At 33.7% G+C, this 10,129-nt stretch overlaps 3 protein-coding genes across 3 annotated transcripts; 1 reads left to right on the top strand and 2 right to left on the bottom strand.

The window, feature by feature from the left end:
- Position 1: 1 nt before the first annotated feature.
- wgn (Tumor necrosis factor receptor superfamily member wengen) lies at positions 2-3,597 on the bottom strand. The gene is made up of 5 exons (XM_018036477.2): positions 3,284-3,597; positions 2,593-2,955; positions 2,062-2,215; positions 697-825; positions 2-372 (listed from the first exon to the last, which is right to left on the bottom strand). Exons 2-5 carry the CDS (start codon positions 2,950-2,952, stop codon positions 233-235), a joined length of 783 nt encoding a protein of 260 aa, XP_017891966.2. The 5' UTR covers positions 2,953-2,955; positions 3,284-3,597; the 3' UTR covers positions 2-232.
- On the bottom strand, positions 3,406-4,787 carry LOC108632133 (ubiquitin-conjugating enzyme E2 T). Its single transcript, XM_018036478.2, has 3 exons — positions 4,704-4,787; positions 4,224-4,470; positions 3,406-3,987 (listed from the first exon to the last, which is right to left on the bottom strand). The coding sequence occupies exons 2-3, from the start codon at positions 4,462-4,464 to the stop codon at positions 3,740-3,742; spliced, it is 489 nt and encodes a 162-aa protein (XP_017891967.1). The 5' UTR covers positions 4,465-4,470; positions 4,704-4,787; the 3' UTR covers positions 3,406-3,739.
- A 139-nt stretch (positions 4,788-4,926) lies between these two features.
- Dbp73D (putative ATP-dependent RNA helicase Dbp73D) lies at positions 4,927-8,317 on the top strand. Its single transcript, XM_018036468.2, has 5 exons — positions 4,927-5,011; positions 5,510-6,201; positions 6,436-6,859; positions 7,097-7,717; positions 7,910-8,317. The coding sequence occupies exons 1-5, from the start codon at positions 4,989-4,991 to the stop codon at positions 8,262-8,264; spliced, it is 2,115 nt and encodes a 704-aa protein (XP_017891957.1). The 5' UTR covers positions 4,927-4,988; the 3' UTR covers positions 8,265-8,317.
- Positions 8,318-10,129: the final 1,812 nt, after the last annotated feature.

Genomic DNA, 10,129 nt, shown 5'->3' with positions numbered 1-10,129 from the left:
ACTTTAAAAACAAAAGAATAATTGTAAGGAATTAGAAATAAATAAAGAGAAACTAGCAAACCTGAAACACCCAGACTTCAACGTTTCAAATCTCGTATATAATAACGCTTTCGAATTATTGTTTAATTACAAAAAAGGAATAGTATAAATTTCAATTCAATAAACAAATAATTTTTAGACTGTCTGCAATTAAATTTCAAATTTGTGTAGTTGATTAACTAGAACGTTCTATTTAGTTAAAATCGTTTCGATGTTCCTTTTGGATCCTTGCTATTTGTAGTTTCTTCGTTCTCCTCGGCTTCCCGTCTTCTATGTAAACGTTTCCGGTTACTTCTGGCCAATCTATCGTCAGCGAAGAGTCTCGGCTTCCATCTGGGCAATGATTAATGTAATAATTAAATGTACAAAACCGACGAATTCGATTTTAATCAAATAAATCGAGGATTCCAATTTTTCCGTATTCTTTCTAATTTTAATTTCATTTTATATCTTTATTACTAAATGATTTCATATCTCTGAAACTATTAATTGATATTAAAAATCGTTTACAAGGCACTTTAAGAGATACCCGAGTTTCGTAAAAACCCTTCAAATACTTTTTGAGAAAACAATAAAATAATGTAGATAATTAATTAGATTTAACATTAATCGCTTCTTTATCGAGTGTTCGATATGTTTACTAATAAAATTGCTTACCTAAGAACTTTTCGAGGTACTGGCACCTGGTCTCGGGATCGTCGGGGGTCGATGCCGTCCCTGAAACCAGTTCTGCCAGTTCCGCTTTTACCATTAAGTTCAGCCGAGCCGAGATCTCTTCCAGTCCCACTGAAACAGAACCATTCCGATTATAATACATCCTGTATACTACTGTCGCGTTCGAAACCGATCGAGAATAGTTCTTGTTCTAGAGAATAATTCTTACTCTAAATTTAATTATCAGACTACAGAAATTTAGAAAAGAATTTTATAAAAGCTGACATAATGAATTTCATATAATGATATTAAAATTGTGTTTAATATGAATAATTTCTGGGTGGAAGATACCTATCGAAGCTGTCTGAAAAAAAATTTGTGAAGCTAGAAGAGTACTATATTTAGAACATATTAAAACATCATTTAAATATCTGGAATAATTCCCTAGATAAAAGATTCTTTTACCACACTATCTTATTAAATTCCAATGTTAGAATCCCATCGTATATTCACAATAATAACTCTTAAATTATTAATATTAGAGGGCTAAAATTTACAGAGAATCTGGATATCTATCCTGTATCTAAAACATATCTGAAAACCATTTAAATACTCGTTAATGTTTCTGAGGGAAAGACATTCCGAAGTTCGTGGAATATATATTTAGTCGTTCAACAGTCGTCGCTTGTTTGAATCCATTGCTCGGCTTGGTTGGCTTCATTCAGGTTTCATTCAGGATGCGTGGGTGGCATTCTCATTGAGACAGAGAGGGGAGCGGCTTGTAAAAGGGAAACGGGAACGAGCATATTATCAATTCCGCGTAACGCTCTTTTATGCAAATGCGGCTCTGCGCTTGTGAGTTATAACCGTCTTGACAAATTGAGCCAGCGCGACGCTATTTAAACGGCTTTCGGGGATATGTTCATATGTTTTACATCAGAAACTGATCCGCGCGTATTGTCAGTTTCAAACACGTAGCATCAACAATTATTTACATGAAATACAATTTTAATAGAAAATGGCAAGCTCTCTGAATTTCATTTTTCAAAAATGGCACAGGGTGCTTAAATGATTTTTAAATACATGTTCTAAGTACAGAATTTTGTTCAACCTTCGACCTTTGTACGCCACATCCGGGATCGATAAATCGTCCCAAGGTGAAGACCTCAGCCGTGAATCGTTTCCCTAATGAGGGATCACGTCCACTGCATTTCAATTAAACGAACCTTCTCTCATTTCATTCTCATTCATTACTATTTGTATCCTTATTTATTAGTCTATTTACTATCTATATTACTCTCATTTATTATCTATCTCCCCCTTTGTTATCGTCAACAAGAATGTTTAAAAGCTTAATTAGCAATTTACCTGGTTCGAAATTCTTCTTCATTCGCCTCCACTGTCTCGCGTACAGCAGGGCTGAGCAGCCAGCAACCAGGAAGAAGAGGATGCAGGCACAGACGGCAAGGATCAAGGCAACTGTCTGCCAGTCCCATATCAACTTTTCTCGAATAACTCCGATCTGTAATCATAAAGGAATAATAGTTGAATTTCAAATAAATCCTTATAAAATTCTGTTTTACATAAATTATATCTTCTAAACTGTTAACACTCGAAAGGTGAAATTTACAGGAAATGTAGATTAATGTTGTGTCTGGAAGATATAAAAAAGTAATTTAAACAGCTTCTGCAGTTTTCGAGATAAAAATTCATAGAACTTCCAATGTGTAAATTGTGTTCTACAAAATTAATTATATCTTCTAAACCATTAATATTAGACAGCTGAAATTTACAGGGAATCTAGATGAATCCAAAACATATTTCAAAATCATTTTAACACAACTTTTAGTTTACGAGAGAAAAAATCCACAAGCTCTTAACATGAAATTTCGAACTCGCCTGTTTATCACTCTGAAGCCTATCGTCGTTCCTATCTAAGAATTCCGGGAACCTCCAGAGCATCTTGGAGGTCACCGCCTCCATGGTCCTCTCCCCGGTCTCCACTCGTTTCCCAGTGGATAGGAAGGACCAGTCGAGCTCCAGGGCAGACAAGGGGCCACAAATTGCATCCTTGTAGACTGTACAAGGGCTCAACGTGAACTCTGGCTGGCACTTGGTGCACGGATAGCAGGAGGAATGTTTTTGGGACCAAAACTCAATCCCTGGCTCGCATAAGGAGTGTCTGGGTGTGGTTAATGAGTGGATTTGATGGAGGAATAATGGTAGTAGTAAAGTGTACCAAGTGGAGAACCCACGCATCACCTGTAATGATTAATAATATTTTGGTATCAGCGACGGACACGTTTTCTGAATGTCAATCAGGGTTTCAAAGAGAAACCTTCCAAGCCATTCATTCATTAAATTAGCTGTACAATCCATACGAAACGAGTCGTGTTTTCTTTGAAAACTCTACTGAAATGGGTTTTACATATATTTTAGACATGACATTGATTTAGGATCATTTTTATTACACAGAAAATGTAGATCGTTTTATTTTTATTCGAAGGAAACTACTGTGGCTGTCAAATGTAAAAATTGAAAAATGAATTTCGATCGTGCAATTGTAATCGTTCAGATGCTAAGTACTCACGCTGGCTTTGATGATCACATAATTCTTGTCACTATTGCCACGGTTGACAAGACTCTCTTATTATTTATTCTCGTAAAATTCAGATAACCACCTGTTGATCGAGCTTCGAGTAAAATGAACAATCTGTCTTGAACACTTTATTTGAAATCTATTAAAATTTTAATAAGGCACATAGCTGCACAGATTCTTCACAATTATAACCGAAATTTGTTTATAAACGTTATGATTGAGTTCGGATTAGAAGCGAAGTTAATAGGATGTGCACAGGTCGACGTTCGCAAACCGACTGAAAGGTTAATTAAGGGTGACAGCCGAGCGCAACGACACTAGCGCCACTATTGCCCGTGGTCGTTTCCACGACTATTTATGAATTTCAATCGTTATATATTGATTTTACATGAAATAAATTAAATATCATCAGTTTCAGATTTGTATCTCTTCGGATTAAACCCTGATTTAAATTAAACGTCGAACGCCTGGATCATCTCCCCATGTACCGTTCTTCTCTGGCTCCAGCATCCTCGCTTTCCTCTCAAATAGTTCTCTGTTATACTTAAACTCTTGTGCGATTTCAGGCATCAAGGGATCGTCTGGGTTTGGATTCATTAATAAACACATTATAGACTGCAGAATATTCCTTAAACCGATTACGGGTGTCCAGCTGCCTTTAGGTGGTATATTCAACAGGTCCATACAGATTCTACCTGGAATCAATGAACCTGACAACGACTCTATTTTCTAATGTCTTTGGATATGATAAAATGGATAAACGGATAAAAATTGATTGATAGTCAGTTTTGACCCATATATCCTGGGGCTATGTTTTACCCGTCAAACATTGACCTTTTGCACTCGTACGTAGTGCTGGAGATAAAATTATTCTCACACTGGATGAAAATAAATCGAGTGCAAAGGGTCAGTACTGTTTATTCAATGGTACCTGTTGGATCTATGTTAGGATGATAGATCGGTGTGATAAAGTTTACTCGGGGTGGCTCGTACGGGTATTTTTCTGGTATATTCAACAATATTTCATAGATTCGTCCACTGTATGGGGTTTCACTCGGTCCCATTATAATAGCTCGGAACGTATCCATGTTGTCATTGGTTGGCCGGCAAGAGACCTGTTCGTTTTGCTCTAGATTCTCATACTCACGTTTCAGCCTCTTCATTCTCTGCATTTTTACCTTAAAATTAATAAAATGTAAGCTTGGGAGACGAATGGACTTTAATTAATTAATCAAAGAAGAAATCAGCATTTTCACTTTCAGAAATTTTTTTTAGCTCAATCATTAAACGCAAATTAATGAATAATTCATTATATATATTTATATATATTATATATGTTACACATATATACATGTAACAAATTAAATATAATATATAATGTGAATAAAAATACATAAATTGGAGGACTAACCTGTATCGATTGATTGATGTCAATCCTAACCTTATTTATGTTAGTAAAACGTAAACAAGACACGTGCCAATTATCTACAAATAAATCATTTAGAATAAATAAATTCAGAAACAGTGTTTCTAATTAAATGATCAAATTTGTTAATCTTTAGATTTGAATCATAGCACGTGTTATTTAATTCAACGAATAACTGTTTCGGTGATTGAAAGAAACTACTGTAAACCGTAAATCAGATTTTGAAATTGAAATTGAAAACATTGCATGTATATAGGATAGGGTAGAGAAATGAGTTTGTTCGTTATAAACAGGTAAGATGACCGGAATGGATATATTAGTGCGAAATTTATTTATTTTAATTTAATTAGGAATTGGCGATTCGTATTTAATTAAAAATTGTCAACTTCCTATTTGGTCAAAATATAATCCTTAATATCGGGTTATTTTACTTCAAATTCGATTTTCACACTTTAGGAGCCGATTTAAGGAAAATTGTTAAAGAAACCGAATTAAAGAGAGGCTTAAAGCTTTCATTTGTAAATCCGTCCATTATTAACAAAGTTATTAGCAATTGAAATTCAATATTTTTCATTACTCGTCAAATTTTGATAATTTGAGAATAAATAATAGATTACTCTGTAATAATGGAATGAATAAATAATACAATATTACATTAATACTTATAATATAATAATATAATAACTTTCACATTCACTGCCAATTAAAATGTTTCAATAAGATCGTTACTAAACTTGATTTAAAAAATTTAAATAAAGTCAAAGTACTTCATTTCTGTACCTTAATTACAGGTACGAAGGGGAGAAGAAAGAAGCAGACAATGAAACGAACCATCTCTCGCGGTTACTCAAACGAATCGAAGAGCGCAAGGAACAGAAATCCCTCCAACAAGCCCAAACTCAAACTCAAAGCCAATCAAACTTACAAGATGACTCAATAGCCAAACCCCAAAAAAAGAAGAGAAAAATAAAAAGAAATGAGGAAGAAAATTCTGCCAATATTATAAAATCAGAACAATCACACGAATTTTCTACTGAAATAAAATATGAAGAAACTCAAATTGAATCCGAAGACAAAAATCAAAGAAATGTAACAAATTTAATAAGAAATGAGGCTGCAATAACTGATAAAGAAATTAAATCAATTGATAATGTGAACGAGGAGTCAAAAAGTCAGATTTCAACAGATTTTATAATCCTCGGTTCAAAAAGTAATAAAAAGCCGAAAGAAGTGAAGCGAGTCTTACCTGAGTGGTTGTCGAATCCAGAAATAATTTCGAGAGACTTGGACAGTGGTCCAAGTTTGGACAATATAACAAATTCCCTTTTGGATGAGAAGATGATTGAATTGTTAAAAGGAAATCAGATGGAGAAACTGTTCCCTGTACAGGAATGTATGTTGAAATGGTTGACGAAGTCGGATGAGGAGAGGAGGCGAGGGTTTTGGACACGGGATGTATGCGTCTCTGCGCCTACAGGAAGCGGTGAGCTAGAGATTAATAGTTAAAGGTAGTCAAGGCTGGATTCTAGTTAAGACTGACCTCTAACGATTTATTTAATTTATGTTTTGATCATTGACACAAGCGAAAAATGTTTCAAACGAAAGTTGTAACTACTATTATCACTTAAAAAATAATGAATCAAATTTCCATATGGAATTATGACAGTACTAGTCTTCGGAGGAAATAATAAACGAATATTTTTGAATATATTTGCAGGTAAAACTTTGGCCTACGTATTACCAGTCATACAATTATTAAAATCAAGACTGGTACCCAAGATTCGTTGCTTAGTGGTGGTACCAGTACAGGAATTGGCGGCGCAAGTTCATAAAGTAATGGTCACTTACGCTGCTTCCACCGATCTGAAAGTGGCTTTGTTGTCTGGAGCTTCCTCGTTCCACCAAGAACAGAATAACATTGTCAAGAAGAATTCGAGAGGGGAATATGTCTCTTTAGTAGATGTTGTCATCGCAACTCCGGGGCGATTAATCGATCATATATTCAAGACTGCTGGATTTTCGTTGGACGATCTAAGATTTCTAGTGATCGACGAGGCTGACAAAAACGCCGACTGGCTAGAATATATTCCTGAGCGACATTACAAACCGCCGAAGTTAAGTTTGGCAAATATGAGAGACAGGTAAATAATTAAATTATTAAATATTGTTGATGATGATCGTAGAGGAAAATGGAAAAAGAACTTTTTATTCAGAATTCCATCCTCTTTCACATCCTTAAATTCGTCCATACTGATATGCCCTGTCCATATCTACTCACATAATTATATTAATTACATTGTTTCTCTAGTCTTCAATTTCCTTGAATTATTCCTATATTTCCTAATTATCGAATTATCAACTAATTCTCTTCTTCGCAGTAAAATGCCAGCACAGAAATTATTATTCAGTGCCACATTGACTCAAGATCCCGAGAAGCTGAGTAGACTAGGTCTCCTCCGTCCCATTTTATTCACATCCGTATTAATAACAAATAAAGATGGCGACGTGGACTTGGACAAAGAATCCGGCGATTTCATAGGCCGATATACAAGTCCTGAAGAATTAGAAGAAGAAGCAGTTGAGTGCTCCTCGGAATTCAAGCCTGTCGCTCTTTATTATTTATTGACGAATGGTAGAAGTGGTTGGAAGAACATGAAGGAGACATTGGAAAAGGAAGTAGAAAAAAAGAGAGGAAGAGTTGAGGAAGAACAAGAAGAGGAGGGAAAACTTAAGCAAGAAAAACAGACCGTAGAAGAAACATTCAACCAAGGAGTGAAGAATGAAAAAAGTGAAGAAGAAATAATCGAAGACCCAAAAAGAAATCGAATTTGCAAAACCTTAATATTCACTAATTCTGCCGATACGGCTCACAGACTGTCACTACTATTAAAATCGATGTTGAAAATGAATAACGTCAGCGTCGGCGAGTTGTCTGCCAAATTTAGTCCCAAAGAGCGCGAGAACGTTCTCAAAAACTTCGTCGAAGATAAAATACAAATGCAAGTATCAAAATACAAGATTTTAGTATATTTGTTTTTATTCGGCACTCTTTCTTCACGAAAGTTGTTCAAGATTTTTATTTGAAATTTTTGTACTTGTTTATATATATCTCACCGTATTTCATGATTTTTTTCATAAGAAAATATTCAATGGGGATGAAAATACAACAAAATTCGAATTGCTTTCTTCAGACTGATCTGCTCGGACGCGCTAGCGCGCGGAATGGACATCCCGAGCGTCCAACTAGTGGTCTCCTACGACCTCCCGAAACACATCAAAGGGTATATCCATAGGGCTGGAAGAACGGGGCGGGCCGGGAAAAAAGGTACCGCCATTTCGATCTTAACCACCAAACAAGCGGGCCTGTTCAAACATATGCTGACTACTGCTCACAAACGAGTTCCTCTCATTCAAAAATTGGAAAATTTGGACACCATTGCTGGTGAAATTAATTTTGAGAAGCATCTCGAGAATTTGAAAAATGTTTTGGAACTCGAGAAACGGAATCAGTTTGACAGAGCGAAAAGTGCAAAAAGAAAAAATTAATTTTGATGATTTAATTCATTTATTTTCATCGAATTCCTATTCATTCATAATTCAAAATTTAGTATTCTCAAATTTTTATTATTATTATAATGAATATTAAATAATTAAATGTAATAAAATAAGTAATGAAATTTAAATGTAAGTTCCGTCCAGACCGCTCGTGCGAACGACTTTTTTTTTATATATATCTACTCATACATCTCGTCTCTGATACTGCCCATACTGTGTGTATGCTAGGGTGGAACCTTGAAAACGCTTGATGAAGGTGAGATACTGAATTTTTAAATGAAAAAAGGGGCGAGCACAAATTATAATATTTATTTACATACATTAAGAAAAGGAGATGCAATATTGTATATCAATTTAATATTACGATAATTCATTATTATTATAATTATTCGTGTCCATCGCACACTTTCAATCGACTTGTCCCATTATCAACATTACACAAATCTTATCGAAACTCCTCGCTTACAATATTATGTTATCATAATAATTATATTCAATCGATTTAGTTAATTAACTAGTATCCACGTTTCTCTCGCTTACCCATCGATCAGTCAAATAACATATCAGGAAAATATGAATGGCATCGAAAAAAAATGATTGACAAGAACTGTGCAAATCTTGTTAAAATATAATTTAAAATTCAAAGAATTAACCGACTTTAAATCAAAAGTAACGGGCTACAAACAAAAGTGATTGGTTATAGTCAAGGTATTGTCCAAATATAATTTAAAATAGTCGAGTTCAAAGAACTGACTCACTATAAATCAAAAGTAACTGACTGCAACAAAGAGGCGATTGATTACAGTTAAGGATTGAGTATAATATATACAGATGAGAAAATGGTTAACTATGAACGGAGAATGATCAAGTACACTTATAATCATAACTCCCATTAATTGCTATAACCAAAACACAAATTACCATAATGAAACATAGTTCGTGATTAAATTATAATCCAGAAACAATCGACTGCAATTCAAGATTGATTGACTATAATAAAAAAATTGATTATTATTCTCAAATAATATAAAAACATTCGACTAAAATAAAAAATCGACCGAATATGATAAAAAAAATTAGATATTACAATATATAATTTCAAAACAATTGATTACAATAAAAGAATTGGTTAAGTATTATCATATAATTGAAAAAAATGACTACCATTTAAATTTACTGACAATAATTCACGAATTAATTAGCGTGATTACATAATCGAAAAGGAATAGAGTAGATTAACTCGTGAGTGGTTATAACTAAGTATTAAGTAAATTAAAAAAGTGGACTATAAGTAATTAATAATAATGAATACTAAATCTGTGATTAATACCAGAAAGATAAAATACCAAAGAATAGATTATGTTCGAAATAATTGAAAAGCAGTCGACTACAAATGAAGAATTGACTGACTATAATGATCAAGTAACATTGTAAAATAACGGTGGAGTTCGAGTAAAAAATGAACCGATTGATAATAAAGAATCAATTAACTGCGATGAGAAGCAATAATAGTAACTGACTATACAGTATATATATTCATATTTATATGTATATATGCCCTCACAGAATACCAGCTTACGTTATATAAAAATATGTACAGAATCGAGCATTCGTTTATATACAAAAACCGACAAATTATTTAATAATCATTCCTTATTTAAAGGTAAATGAAGGAAACAAGCAAGAAGGAAAGAAAATAAAAGAGAGAACACTTACAGTCCCGTTCGTAATTCTAAGACTATCAAAAAATTGGGTATTTAACATTAAAATTGAAAGCACAGTGTTTTATATAAAGTATTAAATACAAAGTTGGACTATTATGGATTTCCATTTCATTTAGTCATTGCGAATTCTGT

Source organism: Ceratina calcarata, unplaced genomic scaffold (assembly GCF_001652005.2).
Source record: "Ceratina calcarata isolate Rehan_Ccalc_2016 unplaced genomic scaffold, ASM165200v1 scaffold151.2, whole genome shotgun sequence".
Taxonomy (NCBI): Eukaryota; Metazoa; Arthropoda; class Insecta; order Hymenoptera; family Apidae; genus Ceratina; species Ceratina calcarata.
This window is presented reverse-complemented; position numbering and strand designations above follow the sequence as displayed.

What these genes read in the sequence shown, in the direction of transcription:
- wgn (XM_018036477.2), bottom strand. Translation starts at nt 2,952, where the DNA reads ATGCGTGGGTTCTCCACTTGGTACACTTTACTACTACCATTATTCCTC. An exon ending in GAAGAAGAATTTCGAACCAG is followed by an intron (nt 826 to 2,061) that starts GTAAATTGCTAA and finishes GTTCTGTTTCAG; the next exon opens with TGGGACTGGAAGAGATCTCG. An exon ending in GTACCTCGAAAAGTTCTTAG is followed by an intron (nt 373 to 696) that starts GTAAGCAATTTT and finishes ATCATTGCCCAG; the next exon opens with ATGGAAGCCGAGACTCTTCG.
- LOC108632133 (XM_018036478.2), bottom strand. Translation starts at nt 4,464, where the DNA reads ATGCAGAGAATGAAGAGGCTGAAACGTGAGTATGAGAATCTAGAGCAA. An exon ending in TCCTAACATAGATCCAACAG is followed by an intron (nt 3,988 to 4,223) that starts GTACCATTGAAT and finishes CATTGATTCCAG; the next exon opens with GTAGAATCTGTATGGACCTG.
- Dbp73D (XM_018036468.2), top strand. Translation starts at nt 4,989, where the DNA reads ATGAGTTTGTTCGTTATAAACAG. An exon ending in AGTTTGTTCGTTATAAACAG is followed by an intron (nt 5,012 to 5,509) that starts GTAAGATGACCG and finishes CCTTAATTACAG; the next exon opens with GTACGAAGGGGAGAAGAAAG. An exon ending in CTCTGCGCCTACAGGAAGCG is followed by an intron (nt 6,202 to 6,435) that starts GTGAGCTAGAGA and finishes ATATATTTGCAG; the next exon opens with GTAAAACTTTGGCCTACGTA.